This window comes from Salvelinus fontinalis, chromosome 24, assembly GCF_029448725.1.
Source record: "Salvelinus fontinalis isolate EN_2023a chromosome 24, ASM2944872v1, whole genome shotgun sequence".
NCBI classification, from domain to species: Eukaryota; Metazoa; Chordata; class Actinopteri; order Salmoniformes; family Salmonidae; genus Salvelinus; species Salvelinus fontinalis.
The window spans coordinates 4,471,023-4,493,768 of record NC_074688.1 but is presented as its reverse complement, the minus strand read 5'-3'; the positions used below and the strand labels follow the sequence as shown (position 1 = coordinate 4,493,768).

General features: G+C 42.2%; 2 protein-coding genes across 2 annotated transcripts; both read right to left on the bottom strand.

Annotated features, from left to right (window-relative positions):
- Positions 1 to 1,372: 1,372 nt before the first annotated feature.
- hepacama (hepatic and glial cell adhesion molecule a) lies at positions 1,373 to 9,396 on the bottom strand. The gene is made up of 7 exons (XM_055879447.1): positions 9,216 to 9,396; positions 7,229 to 7,576; positions 6,455 to 6,736; positions 3,761 to 3,854; positions 3,215 to 3,294; positions 2,735 to 2,814; positions 1,373 to 2,622 (listed from the first exon to the last, which is right to left on the bottom strand). The coding sequence occupies exons 1-7, from the start codon at positions 9,307 to 9,309 to the stop codon at positions 2,287 to 2,289; spliced, it is 1,314 nt and encodes a 437-aa protein (XP_055735422.1). The 5' UTR covers positions 9,310 to 9,396; the 3' UTR covers positions 1,373 to 2,286.
- Positions 9,397 to 16,684: 7,288 nt separating this feature from the next.
- Positions 16,685 to 22,341, bottom strand: LOC129821795 (neurogranin-like). The gene is made up of 3 exons (XM_055879448.1): positions 22,183 to 22,341; positions 20,470 to 20,686; positions 16,685 to 18,608 (listed from the first exon to the last, which is right to left on the bottom strand). The coding sequence occupies exons 1-3, from the start codon at positions 22,195 to 22,197 to the stop codon at positions 18,553 to 18,555; spliced, it is 288 nt and encodes a 95-aa protein (XP_055735423.1). The 5' UTR covers positions 22,198 to 22,341; the 3' UTR covers positions 16,685 to 18,552.
- Positions 22,342 to 22,746: the final 405 nt, after the last annotated feature.

Below are 22,746 nucleotides of genomic sequence, written 5' to 3'. Positions count from 1 at the left end.
TCTGCAGTTCTACACATTTGCCATGGGGCAGAGAGAACATTTACCAATTTTATAACACATTTCATGCAATTCTACTCATTTTGCCATTGGGAAGATGTTTTTTACTTTGCAGCTTAAAGCAGGTTTTCAGCAGTTCTACACATTTTGCCATGGGGAAGAGGGTATTTTGCAGTTTTATGAGAAATTTCATACAATTCTACTAATTTTGCCATGTGGCAGATATTTTTTACAGTTTTAAAGCTAATTTCCTGCAAATCTACACATTTTGCCATTATGCCATGTTAATGATACAGTATCTGAGTGAGAGTGAATAACAAAATCAATGGGGGCCCCTGGAGGTCAGGGACACTGGGCACTTGCCCTGTGCACCCAGTCAGTATTTGGCCATTATTACTACAAGTTTAGATAACTGTCTAGACTAACTTACCAATCTAAAATGTGTTAGCTGACATGGCTAGTTGAGTGACTGACAAAATAAGAGAAACTGCTGATCCACAAATTTCGAACTTACAACTGATGTATTCTACTATTCTAACCCTCAACGATAAGTTGAGACTTAGACTGAGTCCCTAAAAGAATAGCTTACGTCGCTTATGCCTAGAAGCTGGCACTGAGGTTAGTGTCCTCCGCCTGTAGGTCTTCTCGGCTGGGGCCTCAACCTTCATCTCAACCTCTGAAAGCACTTTTGACCACTAATCAAGCTCAATCTACCAGTTAGTATGCTGTGGCCCTTAGTGTTAAGAGTGCAGGTCTCCATTTAAAACACAGTAGTTGTACCAGGGGTCTCATCAGTTTGATTAGACGTATCCACCCCATAACATTCAAGAGAGCTAGGCTATGATTAGAGAGGTACTAGGGATTTGTATCTGTGTTTGTGTGTATTGTGTTTTCTATTTAGGTTGTGTTTTTCACATTTTCTGCATATATTTTTTAACATTTCTTAAGAACTATTGGAACACTAGCCCTTTGAGAGCTGAAAAAGATCCTAATAAAATCAAATCCATAAAACCTTCAGCTTTTGCTTGGGCATCACCTACTGGACACAATAGGGACTTGCAGTCTGGCATGCAGCTCATGGCCCCACCGTATGCCACTGTAAATCTGTGGGGTTGTAGGTCTTGCGGTTGGAGAAGCTGACAGTGTTCAATCATCTTTGCATTAGACTGCAAACTTAATGTTGAGACTGCATAACTTATCAGGTGAAGAAAAGTAAAGAAATAAAAAGGGGAGAGGGGAATAGCAACAAGCCCACAAACTATATCATGGCAGCTCTGAATCTTCTACCCAGAAGCCCTTACAGGAGGAGCCAAATAGAATATCGGTATCAATGCATGTCAAAGTAAAAGTCTTACATATTACACGCCTCACAGTATTGAATAGAAATAACTGTTTTTATGCTGGTATACAGGTTAAAGTAAAACTATTTTATGGCAGAGGAATTTTCCAACATTCCATTTATTGTTAAAAAAATTTAGGCTATAAAATGTCATACCTCATTTTGACACATGGAATAGAAACATGGTTTTAGGATGAAATGTTATTTGAAAAAATGTATTTGGAGGCAAAAGGTCCTAAAAACTATTCTAAGAACACCACATACACTATTGACATATGTACATAACGAGTCCAAGGCTTAGGATGGCAGTTTCTGTGAAACCCCCTTCCTCATTACCTCTACTGGAAGTAGCAAATCAAACAAGATGGACACATTATCATTACCCTAATTTTCAAGTAATAGCATATCCAGATCCCAGTGTAAATTGACTGTGGCTACTTACATCCCCCTTGCCCCTCACCATGTGGCAACTCCCATACATTGACTGCCCCAAAAAATGATTGGTGGATACTGTTTGTTACATGAGTTCACCAGAATAGCCATGGGGGTTAACCTGGTCCCAGATCTGTATGTGTTGTAGCTCACTCCTCTGACTATCATTGTCACCACAGCAGAGAGGAGTTGGCTAAAGCGCAAAGTGATCGAGAGTCAGGCTACATGAACGGCCATTGGTCCAAGTTGATTCACACCTGAACCAAGCTCAAAGCAGTGTTGTGCAGTATGGACGATGTTTCATGTTTTTAAACCTTGGTGGGGGAAAAAGAACAACGTACCATTTTTCCCAGGGGTATAGGGAAACCATGATCAGAGCAGTTGATCCTGGCGCAGCAAATATCTTTACACCAAAACCCAGCCAAACAGACAAGATAATCGACACATTTCCATGGTTAGATGTGGATGAATTCTACAGTAGAAGCAGTGATAGGTGAGTGAGGGTGGTCATTGAGACACTAATCCCGGTCGTCGGCCTCTGAGGTAGCCGGGGGCTCCTCTGTCTGTTGATTGGTGGGGATGCCCACAGGAGGGCGGAGTTTACGCCCTGAGCTCTGGACATGTGGAGGTGATCCAGGGGGTGGAGCTGAGGGCATGACAGGTGGCTGAGCTGAGGGCTTGAGTGGGGTGGCAGGGGGTGAGGGCACAGGGGTACGAGGGTATTTGCGAACGGGCCGGGTGGGTGCCTCGGGTGAGTGGGAGGATGGTGGGAGGGGGCTGGGGTAACCAGGCGGGGCGAGGTCTGAGAGGCTGATGGAGTTGGCTGAACAATCATCCTCACCTTCAAGACTCTCCTGGAATAACAACAATGAAGGAACAGAGTTAGGCAGATAAAAAATGAAGGGAAAACTAGCAACATTCTTAAAAATAAACTAGTCTTTGGTAATTGAAAAATCTGTGACTTACATCTTCATTGACAACGTAAAGAGCCATTGGGCTCCTACGGCCATGGGTTCCATGGGCTATTGTGTTTGGCACCACATCAACTGCAAATGAAAGAATGTGTGAACAACTGTACAAACTGAGAAATGTGTGTAGGCCACAGGTGGCCGGTGGCACCTTAATTGGGGAGGACCGGCTCATAGTAATGTCTGGAACGGAATAAATGGAATGGTATCAGACCCATCAAACACATGGTTACCATTCCTCCATTCCAGCCATTATTATGAGCCATCCTCCCCTCAGCAGCCTACTGTGGTGTAGGCCTACTCTGCAAAAAATGTGCTTGGACTATAACTTTGCCATGAAATCTATCCATCTAAAAAGCTTTGCATTGAAATATCTGTAATAGGAAGAATAAATCAACCAAAAAATGAGCGTGGGGAACAAAGAACATCACACATTCAAAAAGCACTGTCAAAAGCTCACATCCCTCTCTCCCCTTACCCCCGTGACTGATGTCACTCCTCTCTACATACACTGGAGATCTCTGCAACATGGCTGCCATAGCAGCCCGCCGCTTCTTCCTTAGCCCCAATGAGAGACAAATACGAGATGAGCGTTTCACATGCATACTCGTGTAGTGTTTACATTCTGTCTCCCCGAGAACATGTAACCACAATTGTTCTTAAAATACTGCACATAGTGTAATTCTAGCCTGGTCCCAGATTTGTTTGTGCTGTATAGCCACAACATTGACAACAACCATCGGAGTAGGCTATACGGCGCAAATAGTTCTGGCACCAGGCTAGTGGGATACCATCATCACTGCATTGTAAACAACAGAGATATAATCCCTCCCACACACGATGCTATCAGTGTCAGAACCTTAGTGTAACATTGGACATGCGCCTACAGGACTGCAGAGTAGTCGAGAGCTATAGGCCAGGGGATTACGGTTCTAGCCGGCTGCTCCCCGCCTAGTGCTTAACTCTGGTCCTCGAAACGCATCAAAGAGAATGGGGAGATGGAGGCACAATGTGGAACTCTTACTTTTTAGAGGGCTTCCAGCAGGCGCACACTGTCACCAGGGTGATGAGGAGGAAAATGCCCCCGGTGGTAAGGATGATATACAGGGAACTCCGTCCTAGCAAAGGAACGAAGCCTATGATTAACAGAGTAGTCCTTTCTCAAACACCGCAAACACTTCGCCACTGTATGAGCAAAGATTCCACTCGGACTAGACAAAGATGTCACCTCTCGGGCTCTGGAAATTAGCTACACTCTCCTCTTTCTCGACTATAGGCTTATCGTAACACACTCCACTGTAGAACTTTTAGTGGAGGCCACAATAACATCGAATAAAATGGAACCGTTTCAGAATGAGTTAAAAATGCTAGGTTCTCCAAGTCTGGAACTGGATCTGTTTGTGCTGTCTTGTCAACGTTTGGAGCAACAATGACCATAAGAGTTGGCAAGACAGCGCAAGCATATCTGGAAGGTTTTCCATCACTAGCTGTGCCAGCCAAGTCTGTGTGTGAAAACTAGGATTGAAAGGTGCTGCTTTGAGGCTTTGTACAGGGCTGTATGTAAGGAGAGAATACAGGACCCTTACGGGGCTAGTTGATCTCTCGTCGCACTGTTGTAGCTTCCCAAATGGCAACCTATTCCCTATATAGTGCACTACTTTTGACCAGAGCCCTATGGATCATGGTCAAAAGTAGTGCACTATAAAAGGGAATAGAATGTCATTTGTTACACAGCCCTTGTCTCAGTTGGGGGAAAATGAAGTAAGGATTAGTATGCTCCACTGGGGCAAGACCTCTGCTCTACCGGCTTCCTTTATCTACTGGCCCTCATAAGTAACTCAAGCTTTTCACTGGATTACTCTATCTCTCTCTCTCTCTCGCTCTCTCTCTCTCACTTTCTCTCTCACTGCTCTGTCTGTCTCTGTCTGTCTCTGTCTCTCCCTCTAACCTTGCAGCAATTCAGTTTCTTCATAATGAACTTGCATCTCAACTATTCCCTGACAGGTACAGTACCAGTCAAAAGTTTTGACACACCTACTCATTCAACGGTTTTTCTAGATTTGTACTATTTTCTGAATTTTATAATTAAAGTGAAAACATCAAAACTATGAAATAACACTTATAGTATCATGCAGTAACCAATAAAAAAAAAGATTAAACAAATCAAAACATATTTTAGATTTTAGATTCTTCAAAGTAGCCACCCGTTGCCTTGATGACAGCTTTGCACACTCTTGGCATTCTCTCAACCAGCTTCATGAGGTAGTAACATGGAATGCATTTCAATTAACAGGTGTGCCTTGTTAAAAGTTAATTTGTGGAATTTCTTTCCTTCTTAATGCGTTTGAGCCAATCAGTTGTGTTGTGACAAGGTAGGGTGGTATATAGAAGATAGCCCTATTTTGTAAAAGACCATGTCCATATTATGGCAAGAACAGCTCAAATAAGCAAAGTGAAACAACAGTCCATTATTACTTTAAGACATGAAGGTCAGTCAATATGGAACATTTCAAGAACTTTGAAAGTTTCTTCAAGTGCACTCGCAAAAACCATCAAGCGCTATGATAAAACTGGCTCTCATGAGGACTGCCAGAAAATGAGGACTGCCAGAAAATGAGGACTGGAAAGAAAGACCCAGAGTTACCTCTGCTGCAGAGGATAATTTCATTAGAGCCTCAGAAATCGGCAATTAACTGCACCTCAGATTGTAGCCCAAATAAATGCTTCACAGAGTTCAAGTAACAGTCACATCACAACATCAACTGTTCAGAGGAGACTGCGTGAATCAGGCCTTCATGATCAAATTGCTCTAAAGAAACCACTACTAAAGGACACCAATGAGAAGAAAATACTTGCTTGGGCCAAGAAACACGAGCAATGGACATTGCTGACAAATCTGTCCTTTGGTCTGATGAGTCCAAATTTTAGATTTATGGTTCCAACCGCCGTGTCTTTGTGAAACGCAGAGTAGGTGAACGGATGATCTCCGCATGTGTGGTCCCCACCGTAAAGCATGGAAGAGGAGGAGGTGTTATGGTGCTTTGCTGGTGACATTATGATTTATTTAGAATTCAAGGCACACTTAAACAGCATGGCTACCACCGCCTTCTGCAGCGATACGCCATCCCATCTGGTTTGGGCTTAGTGGGACTAACATTTGTTTTTCAACAGGACAATGACCCAAAACACACCTCCAGGCTGTGTAAAGGCTATTTGATCAAGAAGGAGAGTGATGGAGTGTTGCATCAGATGACTTGGCCTCCACAATCACCTGACCTCAATCCCCAATTGAGATAGTTTGGGATGAGTTGGACCGCAGAGTGAAGGAAAAGCAGCCAACAAGTGCTCAGCATATGTGGGTACTCCTTCAACACTGTTGGAAAAGCAATCCAGGTGACTACCTCATGAAGCTGGTTGAGAGAATGCCAAGCGTGTGCAAAGCTGTCGTCAATGCAAAGGGTGGCTACTTTGAAGAATCTCAAGTATAAAATATATTTTGATTTGTTTAAGACTTTTTTTGATGATTCCATATGTGTTATTTCATAGTGTTGATGTTTTCACTATTATTCTACAATGTAGAAAATAGTAAAAAAAAAAATAAGAAAAACCCTTGAATGAGTAGGTGTGTCCAAACGTTTGACTGGTGCTGTACATGTTAAAGCAATCAAGATAAATATCCTTACTAGGGAGAAAGTACTGTGACTGTAGTTCTACTTACTGTAGACGGTGAGTTTGACAGGCACACTCCTCATGCCACTGATTGGGTTATCCACCGTACAGCTGTAGATGTCATCGTCTGACATCAGCACCCGGGCGATGGTCAGATACTTCTGGTCATGTGACAGGAGCAGGCGCGAGTCATTGGTCAGCACCTTTCCCCCTTTCAGCCAACTGTAGGTGGGCTTGGTGCCATCGCCGTGGGAACAGTGTAAGGTGAAGAGTTCACTCAACTCCAGCACGGAGGAGGCTATCATTTGGACGTAGGGTCTGGACACAGGTACTGTGGGGACAATACACAACACGTCAAATCGATTCACTACATGTGACATAAACCGTATACCACTGTTTAGATAGTATGCTTATCCCAGTAAAGGATTTGTGAAGAAATACCAAACTACCTACTCTTTAAAGTAGACCTTAGAAAGAACTTATAAAAGCTGCTATAAGATGTACTTTGTTTAATGTGTGACCACACTTTTTAGCCTTACACGTCAGTCTGGAATAGCATTATGTGATGTAAATTCACTAAGGTGAGTAGTTGGTCAGTTGTTGGACTGTTTATTTTAATACGGTAGCCTGAGCCGTATTGTAAATACAATCTCAATTACAATGCCATTTAGCAGACGCTTTTATCCAAAGCGACTAACAGTCATGCTTGCCTAAATCTTTTACATACATTGTATGTATGGCTGGTCCTGGGAATCGAAACCCACTATCCGGGCGTCGAAAGCGCCATGCTTTAACAAATGAGCTACAGAGGAAACTTTCCTACCGTCTACGGTGAGGTTGATGTTGCGCTCCGCAGTGAAGGCATCATCCGTTATGGAGATCTCCACTTCATAGGCCCCCTCGTCAGACAGCTGCAGGTTGTGGAGGAGCAAGGTGCCGTTCTCAAACACCACGATGCGGTCCCTGTACTCGGGCCGCAGGTTCCCGATGACGCTGGTGCCTATGGACTGGACTACGGTGATGGGCTGCTGCTTGTCCCTCTTCAGCTGCCACTTGATGACCGGTTGGTCGGAGCTGGTGCTGGTGTAGCTGACGGAGAGCAGGGCCTCTCCACCCAACGTGCCTCGGACCAGATGAGCCTGACTGGTGATGTTGACGCCGGCCACTCTGACTGCATGGACACAGCCCAACACACGACGTTCAGTGAACACTGTGGCGGACTATACAGTGCGGGAGATAGTGATCGCATGCAATGCAGGACGATTTGATGGCTGTAAGTGGTTGATTACTGTCACCACATTCACTACAAGCAGAGGAATCTGGTCTAGTAGGTCTTAATACAGAGTATGGAACTTTCTGATGTTTTCTCTTATGTATTTATATGCCTCTCACAGATATACAGTATAAAATAAAGTCAGATATGGGCCTATATTTTCCACTCCATTCCCTATATTAGTCCAGGAGTAGATCGAACTTTTATTCTTGAAAGCGGACTTTCGAAATCAAGACGACTCAAAAAATCCAATTAAATCTACAAGTGAAAACGACGCCCTCAAGCCTCCTCATTATTACCGCAATCAATTATTCAGCGAAAGTTCAATAACAGGACAGACCCTCTCCAAACAAGCCCAACGTATCACATCTGTTTTGATTTGTGTACCATCAATGGATCCCCCTTGAGCATACAGGAGGATGGCCTACAACATAACCCGCATATCATCCTTTCGTCTCGTTTTGCCCTGGAAACCACACACAGTAACGCCATTATGCTCACAGTGGAGTTTCCTATAAGTCACCACATCCTCGACCACATGTAGCCATAGGCTAAAGCCACTTACGGGCGCTGTACTTAACGGATGGGCTGTTGCATGTCATGCTGTGGCAATAGAGAGAAGAGAGAGAGCGCATCTGGCACCGACCCTCCTCGGCCACAGCTCTGCTCCCTGTAGCGTGTCTGCATGGCATCGCTCGATCGCTGTGGTAACAATTTTCAGCCTGAAGGGGGTTGCCAGGGAGAGGCAGACAAAGGCCAGGATTGTTGGACTGATTTCCTCCCTCCCGTGGTATAAAAAACACTGGGAAAGACATGCTCTTTGTGATTGTGGAAGCAGGAAACACAAGGGCTCAGTGATTTTGCTAATAGTGGTTGGCCACAATGACACAACACACAGCTACACAGCAGAAGCAGGCTGAGCCAGGCTCCTAATGCAGAGAAACCACCACCACTGCCTCGCCCGGGCTCCAACTCCAAGTCCCCCAAAGCCTCTTCTCGTAATATCATAACTCTTCACCTATGCTTCACCCACTTACATCCCAACAACAGCTCAGCTCAGCCAGGCTCTTTTCACTACAGCTGTATGGCTGAATAGACCTGTGCCTTCGAGCTAATCCACACAAGAGGGTACACCAGGACAAAACAACTCTCACTGCCTGGGCCAATTAAATATGTTGTACAGCACTTAGCCTACTTTAACATAATATGTAATGGATTGATCAAGCACATAAAGGAACAATGGTTACAACCAAATCATGTATTATCCCAAAAAAATCTATTTTCAAATGAATTTGCTAACGAAACAATGTAAAAAAAATATTTGTGAATTTAAATATCCAAAGCTGTGTAAATCTCAAATATCTTCTCAATCGCCTTATCACATATTACTTGACGACCATGTGATAAACATATTTGCCAATATAGTCACATATATAGTCATTCAAACTATCTATTCATTCCTGATTCAGCCACTAGTTCTTTACCACATTGTGTTTCCCAAAAAAGTTAATCATGAAGTTTGAAAGTGTTCACTTACCTGCCTGGAAAAGAAGGAGGAGGCCAAAGAGTGAGAATTGCGAAGGGATGGCTGTGTCTTCTGTCGAGGAAGTCTTCCTCCTCTCCTCCTTCATCTTGGGTACAGCGCTGAGTCCCTCTCCCACCCAATGAGCATGATTTGTCCACTCCAGGCACGTCCCTGAGAATGCACAAGACTGCAAGACTGGGCTCAGCTGCCTGCCTGCTCTGAACCACAGCACTCAGGACCCCAGCATGAACAAAAGCACTGTGTGTGTGTGTCCTCAGCTTTGTTAGACAGAGACATAGATAGATAAGCAAAGTTTTTTTTTTATTATGGTGGGAGTCTAAAGAAGACAGCTACATTTAAATGTTGTTATTTTCTGTACTGCATTTGTATGGCTGTAAAATGTGCTATTACCAACGATGAGTTCCTATCTTTCAAGCATATGTATATGGTTTCAATACATTTCAAAATATTGTGTGATTGAAAACAAGTGTATTCAGTAACAGTACCTTAATTGTCATTCCTACAGTGCTGCTCAGAATTGCTTAATAAACCAAAGGCTTTATAAAAGGACCCCACTCGGAGAAACAGAATAAGTGCTCCTGAAAAACAACTAACTACTGTCCCCAACTACCAACCTCCAGACTCACACTCTAAATAAGAGAGAAACAGTGATTATGTATTAGTCCAAACCTTAAATTTTTTTTTTTTTTTTCAAAGAAAACAAGCAATTACTTTTGGACAAATTCAGGTTAGTCCCTCCCTGTCACGGCCCGTTTGCTCCCGTTTGGTTATTAGTGCATACACCCCAGATGTAAGATGATGGGAAGAGAAGTATGGAAGTACTCAAAAAAAACATTTAATGTGTTCCCAATGTGGCATTAAAATATGGAAATCAATGAGCACAGAAATAATACACTGGAGACATGAACAATAAAGGACAACATGATTGATGTTGTTATAACATGTTTTGATATTTCTGATAATCTAATCATTGTAACATTACCTGCAATTCAGCTTCTTGTTACAGCGTGTACGCTGCAGTTCAGACAAGTATAAAGTATGTTCTCTCTGACACTATACACTACCTAGAGAAAGTATTCACAAGTCAAGTATTCCCTTGACTTTTTCCACATTTTGTTGCGTTACAGCCTGAATTGAAATGTATTCAATTGAGATGTTTTGTCACTGGCCGACACACAATGCCCCATAATGTCAAAGAGGAATTTTGTTTTTTGAAATAGTAAAACAAAAATAATAATGAAAAGTTGGAATGCCTTGAGTATTCAACCACTTTATAATGGCAAGCCTAAATAAGTTCAGGAGCAAAAGTTGTATTAATAAGTCACATAATAAGTTGCATGGACTCACTCTGTGTACAAAGTTTAAAATCATTTTTAAATGACCACCTCATCTCTCTACCCCACACATACAATTATCTGTAAGGTCCCTCAGTCGAGCAGTGAATTTCAAACACAGATTCAACCACAAAGACCAGGGATGTTTTCCAATGCCTCGCTGAGAAGGGCACCTATTGGTAGATGGGTAAAAAAAAATACAAAAGCAGACATGGAATATCCTTTGGTGTGGCAGGTAGCCTAGTGGTTAGAGTGTTGGGCCAGTAACTGCAAGGTTGCTAGATCGAATCCCCGAGTGGACAAGGTAAAAATCTGTCCTTCTGCCCCTGAACAAGGCCATCATTGTAAATAAGAATTTGTTCTGAACTGATTTGCCCATTTTTTAATTATAAAAAAAAAAAATATCCCTTTGAGCATGGTAAAGTTATTCATTACACTTTGGATGATGAATCAATACACCTAGTCATTACAAAGATACAGGTGTCCTTCATAGCTCAATTGCTGGAGAGGAAGGAAACTGGGATCAGGGATTTTGCCAATGGTGACTTTAAAACAGTTACAGAGTTTAATGGCTGTGAGAGGAGAAAACTGAGGTTGGATCAACAACATTGTAGTTACTCCACTATACTAACCTAATTGACAGAGTGAAAAGAAGGAGGCATGTACAGAATTAAAATATTCCAAAACATGCATCCTGTTTGCAACAAGGCACTAAAGTAATACTGCAAAAAATGTGGCAAAGCAAATAACTTATTGTCCTGAATGCTAAATGTTATGTTGGGGCATATCCAATACAACACATTACTGAGTACTACTTTCTATATTTTCAAGCATGGTGGTGGCTGCATCATGTGGGTATGCTTGTAATCGTTAATCAAATCAAATGTATTTATTTATATAGCCCTTCTTACATCAGCTGATATATCAAAGTGCTGTACAGAAACCCAGCCTAAAACCCCAAACAGCAAGCAATGCAGGTGTAGAAGCACGGTGGCTAGGAAAAACTCCCTAGAAAGGCCAAAACCTAGGAAGAAACCTAGAGAGGAACCAGGCTATGAGGGGTGGCCAGTCCTCTTCTGGCTGGGCCGGGTAGAGATAACAGAACATGGCCAAGATGTTCAAATGTTCATAAATGACCAGCATGGTCAAATAATAATAATCACAGTAGTTGTCGAGGGTGCAGCAAGTCAGCATCTCAGGAGTAAATGTCAGTTGGCTTTTCATAGCTAATCATTGAGAGTATCTCTACCGCTCCTGCTGTCTCTAGAGAGTTGAAAACAGCAGGTCTGGGACAGGTAGCACGTCCGGTGAACAGGTCAGGGTTCCATAGCCGCAGGCAGAACAGTAGAAACTGGAGCAGCACGGCCAGGTGGACTGGGGACAGCAAGGAGTCATCATGCCAGGTAGTCCTGAGGCATGGTCCTAGGGCTCAGGTCCTCCAAGAGAGAGAAAGAAAGAAAGAGAGAATTAGAGAGAGCATACTTAAATTCACACAGGACACGACAGGAGAAATACTCCAGATATAACAGACTGACCCTAGCCCTCCGACACATAAACTACTGTAGCATAAATACTGGAGGCTGAGACAGGAGGGGTCAGGAGACACTGTGGCCCCATCCGATGATACCCCCGGACAGGGCCAAACAGGCAGGATATAACCCCACCCACTTTGCCAAAGCACAGCCCCCACACCACTACACCACTAGAGGGATATATTCAACCACCAACTTACCATCCTGAGGCAAGGCCGAGTATAGCCCACAAAGATCTCCGCCACAGCACAACCCAAGGGGGGGCGCCAACCCAGAAGGACTGGGGAGTTTTTCAGGATAAAAAAGAAACAGAATGAAGCTAAGCACAGTGTAACGGTTCTCATCCTCTTCGTCTGAGGAGTAGCAAGGATCGGACCAATACGCAGCGTGGTAAGTGTCCATTTTAATTTATTAAAACTGAACACTGCAAAATAGAAAATAACAAAGTGAATAATTCCGAAAAAGTCCTGAAATGTGAAACAAACACTACAACAGGAAACAATCACCCACAACACACAATGAAAAACAGGCTACCTAAATATGGCTCCCAATCAGAGACAACGACTGACACCTGCCTCTGATTGAGAACCATACTAGGCCCAACACATAGAAATCTACCAACAGAACAAAACATAGAAAAACAACATAGAATGCCCACCCCAACTCACGCCCTGACCAAAATAAAATAAAGACATAGAAAAGGAACTAAGGTCAGAACGTGACACACATGCAAAATCCTAGAGGAAAATCTGGTTCAGTTTGATTTCCACTAGAAACTGGGAGATTAATTCACATTTCAGCAGGACAATAACCTAAAACACATGGCCAAATCTACACTGCAGTTGCTTACCAAGAAAACAGTGAATATTCCTGAGTGGCCGAGGTACAGTTTTGACTTAAATATGCTTGAAAATCTATGGCAAGACCTGAAAATGGTTGTATCAGTGATCAACAACCAATTTGACAGAGCTTGAAGAATGTTGAAAATAATAAGGGGCAAAGTTGCACAACCCAGGTGTGGAAAGCTCTTAGAGACTTACCCAGAAAGACTCACCGCTGTAATCGCTGGCATAGGTGATTCTAACATGTATTGACTCAGGGGGTAGAATACTTATCTAAAGATATATGAGTGTTCATTTATCATTCATATTTTTGAAATGTTTGAATTTTTCTTCCGCTTTGACATCAGAGTATTTTGTGTAGATTGTTGACAAAAAATGACAATTACATCTATTTTAAATCACATTTTGTAACACAACAAAACGTGGGATAAATCAAGGGGTGTACTTTCTGAAGGCACTGTACATGCAAGCAACAGATATCAATATCACTGATAAGCAAAACAGTGTAAGGCTAAACACCTTAACATAAAGGCTGTCACCATCATCACAACTGTATTCCTCCTGCCAATCAATGCTCAGTCTCACAATTTATACACCTGCAATAAGCACACGTCACGGTGGACTGTCTGATTCCAGACTTACACTTACACTAAATCGATTCATGTTTAGATTGAGTATTTGGTCGTTTTGGCTTCAAGAGCCAATTCGCCTTTTAAACAGAGCATGTAATGTCCTTGGACTACAAGGAGTAGCGTTAACATGTGCTAGTTAGCATGATATAACCTCTCAGCCTTCTACTTGTCTGTCAGACAATATTGCCAAAACTTCAATATCAGTTCGGATTGATGCAGAGACCATCAGTGATGTACCCCATGGCAAAATGTGTAGAATTGCAGGAAATTTGTTCAAAAAAATTGCAACATTTTCTCTCTGCCCCATGGCAAAATTTGTAGAATTGCAGAAAATGAACTTTAAAACCTGTATTTTTCTCTCCACCGTCAAGAGAGAGAGAGGGGGGGGGGGGATTAGGGGGCTAGAGCCAGCCCTGAGTAGACCTCTCACAGGGTCCCTGTATTCAAACTCCTCTGTAGTAAGCCTTCAAAGCCTGGAGGGCTGAGACACACAATCAGACTCTATCTGACTGACTCTGTCCTCTGAGCCCTGGGTAAAATCACCCCTCTCTCTCCCTCTCATCTTCTAACGGTTCCTAAATCAAGGGAAACACTTGCTGTCAATATACAACAGAGAGTATGAGGGGCCCTCTTCTGCTCATGTATGAGACACACTGTCACGATATCAGACAGAAGACACACAGCAGGTCTCTGTCGACCAGACTATAATTAATAGTCTGGACGTGGACGTGAACATGGAATCCTTTTCAGAGGCTGATACTTTGCCCAATTTTGCCAAACGAGCTGATCTGTTTGGGCAAAAGATCAGAATTAGGCTGCCTGTGTACACGCAGCTTCATACATGCAGTGTGTAGGACTCTTATGATGACAGCAAGGAAGAACTTTAGCCCAATGGTACATGGTAGAGCTAGTGTGCATCATGCAGTATTGCCCCTTTTCAGTATGGGCTGAGCGATCCAGTAATCAGTGAAATTCATATTGTGTTCAATCGCACCCCCAATGACCCACAGTTTGGATAACCTAGAAATCTAGAGCCGTACGCGCCAAGCATCTCAGAGTAGGAATGCTGATCTAGGATCAGTTTAGCCTTTTTAGAGCATAATGAATAAGATTACATGGGCAGGAGGGACCTGATCCTAGTTCAGCACTCTTACTCTGAGACGCTTTATAAATACGAGCCCTGGTCGTAGACATGACGATGATGATGACCAACAGTGCCCTCTGCTGTTGAGTTTGACTTACTTCCACCACTAATTGCTGCCCAGGAGAACACAGCGATTGCGCTGACAAGCTGTGAGGGAACCAAGAGAGCGAATCAATCCAGATTAACATTTTAAAAATAGACTATCAGACTTTAATTTGATGCGAGTTCCGAACACACAGACTGATTGTTTTCCCCCACAACATTCACCAGCCCTTAAAGGACTAAACACAACCACATATGTTTAGCAATATATATTTTACATTCAAAATGAGATCAAAATAGATGCCAAATTTCAGATCTTGCATTCTGTCTCAGCTGAAGTATTTTATTTCTGGAACAGTTTGTCTCTGCATTGAAAAACATTGATTAATAAATTGTTGTATTTGGATGCTGTTCATCTTTCCATGGTGAAATACACAACATAACTAAGAGATTTTGAACTCTTTTGGACAAAACTATCCATCAAACTCTTTTGAGAAATTAATTTACAGTTCCCTGCTGCTGAAGTGCTGTTTGGAGGTGTCTGTCTGGCATATTGATTCTACAGTCAGCGTCATTAGACAGCTGTGTCTGGATACCTGTGGGAACACTGGGGGGTTAGTGGTGAGACGCTGTGTCAAGCTGAGAAACTAGCGCTGTCTTCTGTGGCTTTGTGTTGCCATGGAAAACCAGCAGAATGTCTCTTTAATGCCTTATCATTCAGCAGCTGGTGACAGAACCCATTCGGAGGGGGAGAGAGATTCCTTCAGTGCCTCTGTGTGGCCGGGCTGAGCTCAGATGTGTGTGGGAGTGAGCGTGGGTGAGCTGTGTGTGAATCTTGTGCTTCCTCCTTCCATATCTCAACCCTGCTCTTTTCTCATATGGCGAGAAAAGGCAACAGAAAGAGCACATCAGCCAATGAAACACCACTGACTATGAACGTAACTTTTAATTTCCGACTAAAGGAATATCCAGATTCACTTTAAAGAACATCGCTGACACAATCTGTCATTTGTTGCTTTGAGATTGTTGTGAGAAGCGTTATAGAAATGTAATCAATTATTATTATTAATTATTACTATTATTGGTAAGATGGTAAGATATTTGACAGCAGTCTAACAGGTTGAAATGTGAGACACAATGAAAACGTTTTTCAGAGGAAAATAATGATGTGTATTATATTCAAAGCTGCGACATGAATGGAAACTGGGGAAAGATGAGATTCTGTTCAACCAACCAAACAATCAAACAAGTCTCCTACTTGTCATGTGATGTGAGTTGTTCCTGACGATCCCCTACAGAGAAAGCTTTTCACGGAAGACCAGTTACCATTTGTTTCAGTTTAGTGGTGGGAAGACTTTCCAATTAACAGCTGAGCTTATGCTGCATTACGGTTCAGTGATAAAATAACAGGTTGAGTGAAAAAAACAACTCTTCTGTCTTGAGATTGCATTCCCTACATTACTTTTGGAATCCATTTAACTCTTAAAGGGGAAGTTCAGATTACAATTTTTTCCTGGACCATAGACTACTTTCAGGGTGAGTAACCATCTAACATCAAGTTGTAAAATCCTGAACTTTCACTTTAAAACTAGGGCTGATGCATTCTATCAACCAATATCGGGTGATAGATCATGTTCTGTCCTAATTTGTTGTCAGCGTGATCATGTTTGTAATCACGTTGATAGAGCTTGAAGACTCTGCTGTTATTATTCGTTCATTCCATAATCCTAGCTCAATAACCTTGGATACAGTCATTTGCGGGTCAAGTGTTAATGACTGCTTCTACATGGAAATGACTCATCTTTTTCAAACACCCATCACCACATCCATGAGTGGGTAAGGGTCAGGGTCAAGACTTGTTTTTGTTATGAATTATATATTACTCATGAATTATATATGGTGCTCTGAACAGCTGAACAAACATTTTCTCCACAAACATTTTATATGGATTTATTGATTTACAACTGTTATTCCTTTACAATTACTTAATTCAATCTGTTCATGAGGCATGATGATAATCAGGGGTTGGAACTGGTTCAGGGAACAGAACCGAAAACCAGAAAATAACAAAAAAAATTGAGGAACAGAATCAGAACTATGAACGAAAGTGATCTATACCGTTCTGGAACAGGACAGTTCATTTAAAAGCATGGTGACCGGTTAATAACGTTATTTTACATTCCAGGCATTTTTTTCAGTCCCATAAAAAATGCAACAATGTGCCTTTGCAAAGCCCTCACTCCGTCACTCAAATACCTATTCCAGTGTCTGCCTGCCAGCTGAAAATCTTCGCCAGTGTGTCTGCATGTGTAGGCAACCTGCCCCTCTCCCTCCGAAGCTTAGTCTACTGTAGCCTACTGACGTTACAAGCGTGATTCAGAAATTCAGATTTCTAATTAGAGAAGAATGGATTCTCTTTCGATGCTAGTTACAGATACTATCACGTTTCACATTGGATTTGTTAACTACAAAAAGGTATGATGTGTTTTTAATTCTGGTGCCACTCTGCACACACAAGCTTGTTAGAAAGCTAGCTAGCTAGCTCTGGTTCAATTTTAAGCCAACACTCAACACTCAAAGACATTCAAAGTTCCTCCATAGAAACTGCTCCTCTGTAGGAATAATGATGTGGCCCTAATTCAGATGATGCATGTCATAATAATGCCCAGCGCTTCAAGTCAAGCCTCCCACTTCAGCATTTCTCGCTCTCTCCCCACCTGCAAAATTTCAGTTGCATCTCATGCCCTACACATGACCGTCCATCGCGCATGTTAACAAATGTAGCCTAGCCTAACGGCTGCCTTGGCTAAAACAACTATAGCTTGCCCGCTCCATAGCAAGCTGCTCTATCCGCACTAATTGGTGAAGTAATTTAATGTTGAGTTAATGTAAAAAATATATATATTTCAGACGTTTATAAAAGAACAGAAATGAAAGATATATACTGGTACTTTTTGGGGGTAAGAGCCGGTTCAGAACTTCATTTTGCAGGTCGAAACAGTGGAATGGGGAAAAAAAGAAAGAAAGATGGTTCTGTTCAGAACAAAACGATTGGAAAATAATTTTGGTTCCAACCCCTGATAATATTACCACCTGATTTAGGTCAATAGTTTAGCAGAGGATATGACTCAATTTATCTAAGGATAAAGCTTAACGTGAGTACTACTATCTGCAAATAAACTATAGTACATAGTACTGCATTACTTACTGGAAGATCTGATTTGGAGAAAATGGTGACGCTGACCAATATGTGAAAGTAATTCCAGTATTCATTACGGTGCACAACACTTAAAGACTACAAATCTAAATAACAATACATTCATTATCAACTTAAATAGTATGCCTTCCAATAACCAATAAGGGTCTCTACCTCCCTTTTAGCGATATTGTGTACACCAGAAATAATGAAATAGTAATTATACAAGCACCTGAAACAACGCAGAAACAAGCATTCCAGCGGATGTCGTGCATTCATAATGCATCATTGTACACAAACTTTATACTCGACTCAAATTAGCCCTGTTCAGCATGAGAAAACACTTAATATCAGCCTCACATATCTTTCACAAGTACATGCAGTGAGAGATGCAAATTTGGGTCAAAGACGATCCACGCAGGTTGGGCCTGGAAGCAGGAGTGTTTAAGAGTTCACAAATCAGATGACACATCCCAAAATCTGGATAATACACTGCTTTTTTTTGTGTTACATAGAAAGTTGCTCCCCTTGGAAAAAAAGGTACAGCCACAGCCATGCCTCCTCTTCTTCTTCTTCTTCTTCTTCTCTTCATCGAGGTCAGAGGCTTCACTGTTCCGGCACAGATGTGTCATCTCTCTCTACTCCCTCTGATCCTCCTGATACTAAAACAGACCCGAAGAAGAAGCAGATTTTAGCACTGCAGATGGAAAGATGAATTCATTTTGCCATTACTCAGCAAGGCTATAATGACATGCGCAGGATTGAGGTGTCTCACAGAAGGTTGTGGTAAGCATAATAGTACTAAAAACATACTGTAATGATTCAATTGGTATTACTGATCCTGGTGAAACACTTCCTATGAATACCCTCCTTATAATGCATTATGCATAGCTCATGGGTTATAAATGAGTTTATAATGCATTATAAAAACTGTATTCATTGCAAGTGTTACCAATAACCCAAGTAAAAAGCAGAGGCTACTCCAAGAGGGAGAGATTTAGCTGGCCCATGCCTCTACGACAAGGAACATTAATTCTACTGTGTCTCAGAGGTATAAGGCACCTGGTGTTAAAAATAACACTGCTACATAAAGATGCTTGGCAACCAAGAACTGGGTTGGGCGTTGGTGACGCTCAGAGAAGGCTTGAGTTGGGAAGTTGTTTGTTGGTCTTTCTCAAGGATGGGGCTAAACCCAATTCAAGTCCTGTAAAGGTGAAACAACTGGACCTGGAACATATTCTAACCCCTCTGTCCCATGTTTTCACATACTCAACACAAGAAATGAACACCAACAAATAGAACAAGCCACAAGAAACACTGTAAACGCCACAAAATGTCCTGTACCATTTTTTTTAATGAAACAACGGACGATCCAGTGAAGTGGTGGTTGCCTGTTTGCATAATATGCGCTGTTGGTGTACGATACAACGAATGAGTCATTTTGCATTTGGGATGGGTAACACACTAATATAGTATACTCTTCCCCTGGAATAGGAACGTGAAATAAGCTGCAATGTACACTTTTTGATTCCTGGAAGTATTCTCGAGGCTTTAGTCACCCACCAAAGAACATACATTTCAGTAGCTGATATGTCTAAAAAGAAACGGACAAAAAATGTCCTGGAGTTCAACTATGAAAATACTGTGGCAAACCACTTTCAACATTTATTTGTGCAAACTGTACATTTTTGCCCTGAATATATTTTCACCACAAAGCGTGTTGATTAGATAGAAAGGCATGTCAATCACTTAATATGTGAACACTATCGCAGAACATCTAGATAAGATTTGCCATGGTTCTGGGCACCGACACCCACTCATACGTCTGACTTGTGATCAACATTTCTTATTAGAATGCATCCATCTATTTGACAATATAACTAATGGAGTATTCATTAATAATCACCTCATAAAGACATTCGTTGTAGATTTCAATCATGCACTGCAGCCTTTATGGAGTGTCAAATTACTTACATTGAAATAACTCATTAAGGACCTTTATTAGACCCCGTTAATTATGCATGGCTTTTAAATTGCTTTCAAGCTGTGTTAAGCTGTGTTAAATGGTGGTCCTTCATGTGTCTGAATTATGCATACGATGTATGTATTTGATGTTGAAAACAGATCAATAAAAATGCATTTAATATTGTTATGGACACAAAATGGTCGACCTGTTACTTTGCTAATAGTGTGCAAATCTGGATGTACATGATGTAGGGGATGTCAGCGACACAAGCATCAGATCCATAACTGGTTGGTCAGCCAATGTTCAAAGTGAAAGTTACTAGCTGAAAATACACTGCAATAATTTGTGTATAACTGTTACTGATGACATAGGCCTACGCCAGACTAGTCCTGATAGTCTTGAGGGGGATATCAAGGCTAATACCAGTCTAAACCGGTTTGGGTCTACGTGTGTGTGGTGTGTGTGTGTGTGTGTGTGTGTGTGTGTGTGTGTGTGTGTGTGTGTGTGTGTGTGTGTGTGTGTGTGTGTGTGTGTCAGGGGACACTAGTGTCACTGACCTGTGTTCCCCTGGTTTCCGTTGAGGGCCTCACCGCTGCTGCTCACTTCCTCCTCCTCCTCTTCCTCCCCCTCAGGCTTGTCAGCAGGCTTAATCTTCTTCCTGGTCATGTGACCACGGAAGCCAGCCTGGATCTTGGCAGCTGCCTTGTTGGCCTCGGGGTCATCCAGAGGTATGTCCATGATGTCCTCCTCCTCCTGGGGTTGGCTGCATTCTTCCTATAGGAGGACAAGTATATCTGAGAAGTTAGGTGATTTAGAGTGGGCTTGGTTGGGGTAATGTAGCATGAGTAGGGGCCCCAGATTAACTTCTGCCTAGGAGCCCAAAATGACTAAATCCGCCTGAGGACAACACCAGTGGATATCAGGCTGTCTATGGTTGTCAGTGATCGTGAAATATCCTCCTCAATTGCATCCTCAGGGTCCTAGAGGATCCAAGGGCTTAAGTCTAAAAGGCCCTTAAATCACACTGTAACTCTACGGACAGAAGCTCTATCTTCTCTGTGGTTTTTCCTCACACCTATTGCCTTAACTTCTGCCATTGCTAAACTGGAACGGGGTAACTGCTATGTAAACAATGTTCCCAAACTGCTTAACCTGATACTCAACACTATGCACAGAAAGGAAATACGTTTCTCTGCTTCAAAGTGTGCTTCAAAGTGATCCCCAATTTCAAAAGTTGCCAGTCAGTCAGACTGTCCATCAAGAGTGCGAAGAACATAAAAGGGAATTCAACTTTAGATCTCTCAGACTCTCTCTCTCTGACACTCTCATAACACAAAGACAGCACCATTGTATACCATGTAGCTTATTGCTGGCAGGATACACAAAGCTGGGTTGGTGAGTGGTGGGTGGGTGCCATAGAGCTGTCCTTATTCACAAGTGGTTACAGAACACTGACATGGTTGTCAGCGATCATCCAAACACGTCCGCTGCACCCCGCCTGTTGCTCATCCCCTCTTTAAGAAATGTGGTGCATATAGGCAAAACAAAGAAAGCCAACTGCACTGTAAAGAGATGCATTTGAGAGTGTCCTCAGTGAAACCCCTTAGTGTGGGAGTGTGACCACCCACTATTACAGATAGCATTCATTAGTTTGTAGGTCTGACGGCTGAGTAGGATGCCAACGTTCGCATATCTCACAGCAGCAGGGAGACAGGAGTGTTTTTCATTGCATCGTGAGGTTTCTCTAGCTCTTCAAGGGGTTCATCTACAGCACGCTCTAAATGTGTCATCTCAATGAGCTCCAATGACAAAGAAACACACTCGTACTTTTAACAACCTATACTCATTCCGGCTATCAATATCATTCTACCATAGATATTCATAAAGTATTCATTTATTAAAGCATTTCAACCAATCCATACGCAAATGATATAGGACCAATTTGGCAGAAAGTTGCCTTGTGAAGGACGCTGAAGCAGGTGCAGTGGACACCTGGTAGATCAGAGCTGGAGTTTCCAGGGCTGATGAAACAAGCAAGCCAAAAGACCATAACAAGGAAACAAATGCTTTTCTGACGGTTCCTAAAATATAAAGCTCTTTCAACACATATATAAAAGCCTTTTAATAAATCCATTACCCAATTAGAATGATATTAAAAAGCTGTAATGCTGTTAAAAAAGCTGTAACGAAGGAATATTTTTGTATTAATTACTTGTTAGATATTAGTTCGGTATATTAAGCAATACAATTCATTTCAAGCATGTACTCACAACGTGGCAGTCCATGATGAGCAATCTGAGAGACGACAGTCTTCGGATGAACTGACCTAAAATGCCTTTTGCCTTTTGTACTCAGTGTTGACCGGGAAAGATGTATCTCGTGTCTCCACTAGAGACGTCTCGTTCCCACTAACAGACACTCCCTAGTATACGCTTGCATAGAGTGTGTGAGAGAGAGAGAGAGAGAGAGAGAGAGAGAGAGAGAGAGAGAGAGAGAGAGAGAGAGAGAGAGAGAGAGAGAGAGAGAGAGAGAGAGAGAGAGAGAGAGAGAGAGAGAGAGAGAGAGAGAGAGAGAGAGAGAGAGAGAGAGAGAGAGAGAGAGAGAGAGAGAGAGAGAGAGAGAGAGAGAGCAAAACAACCCTCTGCAAGCACACAAACCATGTGGTCTGTCTTCCCAGTCTCATTAAGGTTGATAACCTGCTCTGCTCCCACAGACCTACTGTACCCCTCACTTCAAAGACTTACCTGACCTCAAAGTACAGTTTATGACAAAGTCCTCAACTAAGGGTCTCACACATTGCAAAAATCTTTTAAGTGATAAATAAATGTAAGTTA

Bases quoted from the DNA above. Each gene is read 5' to 3' on its own strand.
- hepacama (XM_055879447.1), bottom strand. From the start codon at position 9,309: ATGAAGGAGGAGAGGAGGAAGACTTCCTCGACAGAAGACACAGCCATC. The intron at 3,295-3,760 runs GTAAGAGTTCCA...ATTGGGGCTAAG, and splicing joins TGCTGGAAGCCCTCTAAAAA to GAAGAAGCGGCGGGCTGCTA. The intron at 2,623-2,734 runs GTAAGTCACAGA...TTGTTATTCCAG, and splicing joins TTTACGTTGTCAATGAAGAT to GAGAGTCTTGAAGGTGAGGA.
- LOC129821795 (XM_055879448.1), bottom strand. The intron at 18,609-20,469 runs GTCAGTGACACT...GGTCTGTTTTAG, and splicing joins CGGAAACCAGGGGAACACAG to TATCAGGAGGATCAGAGGGA.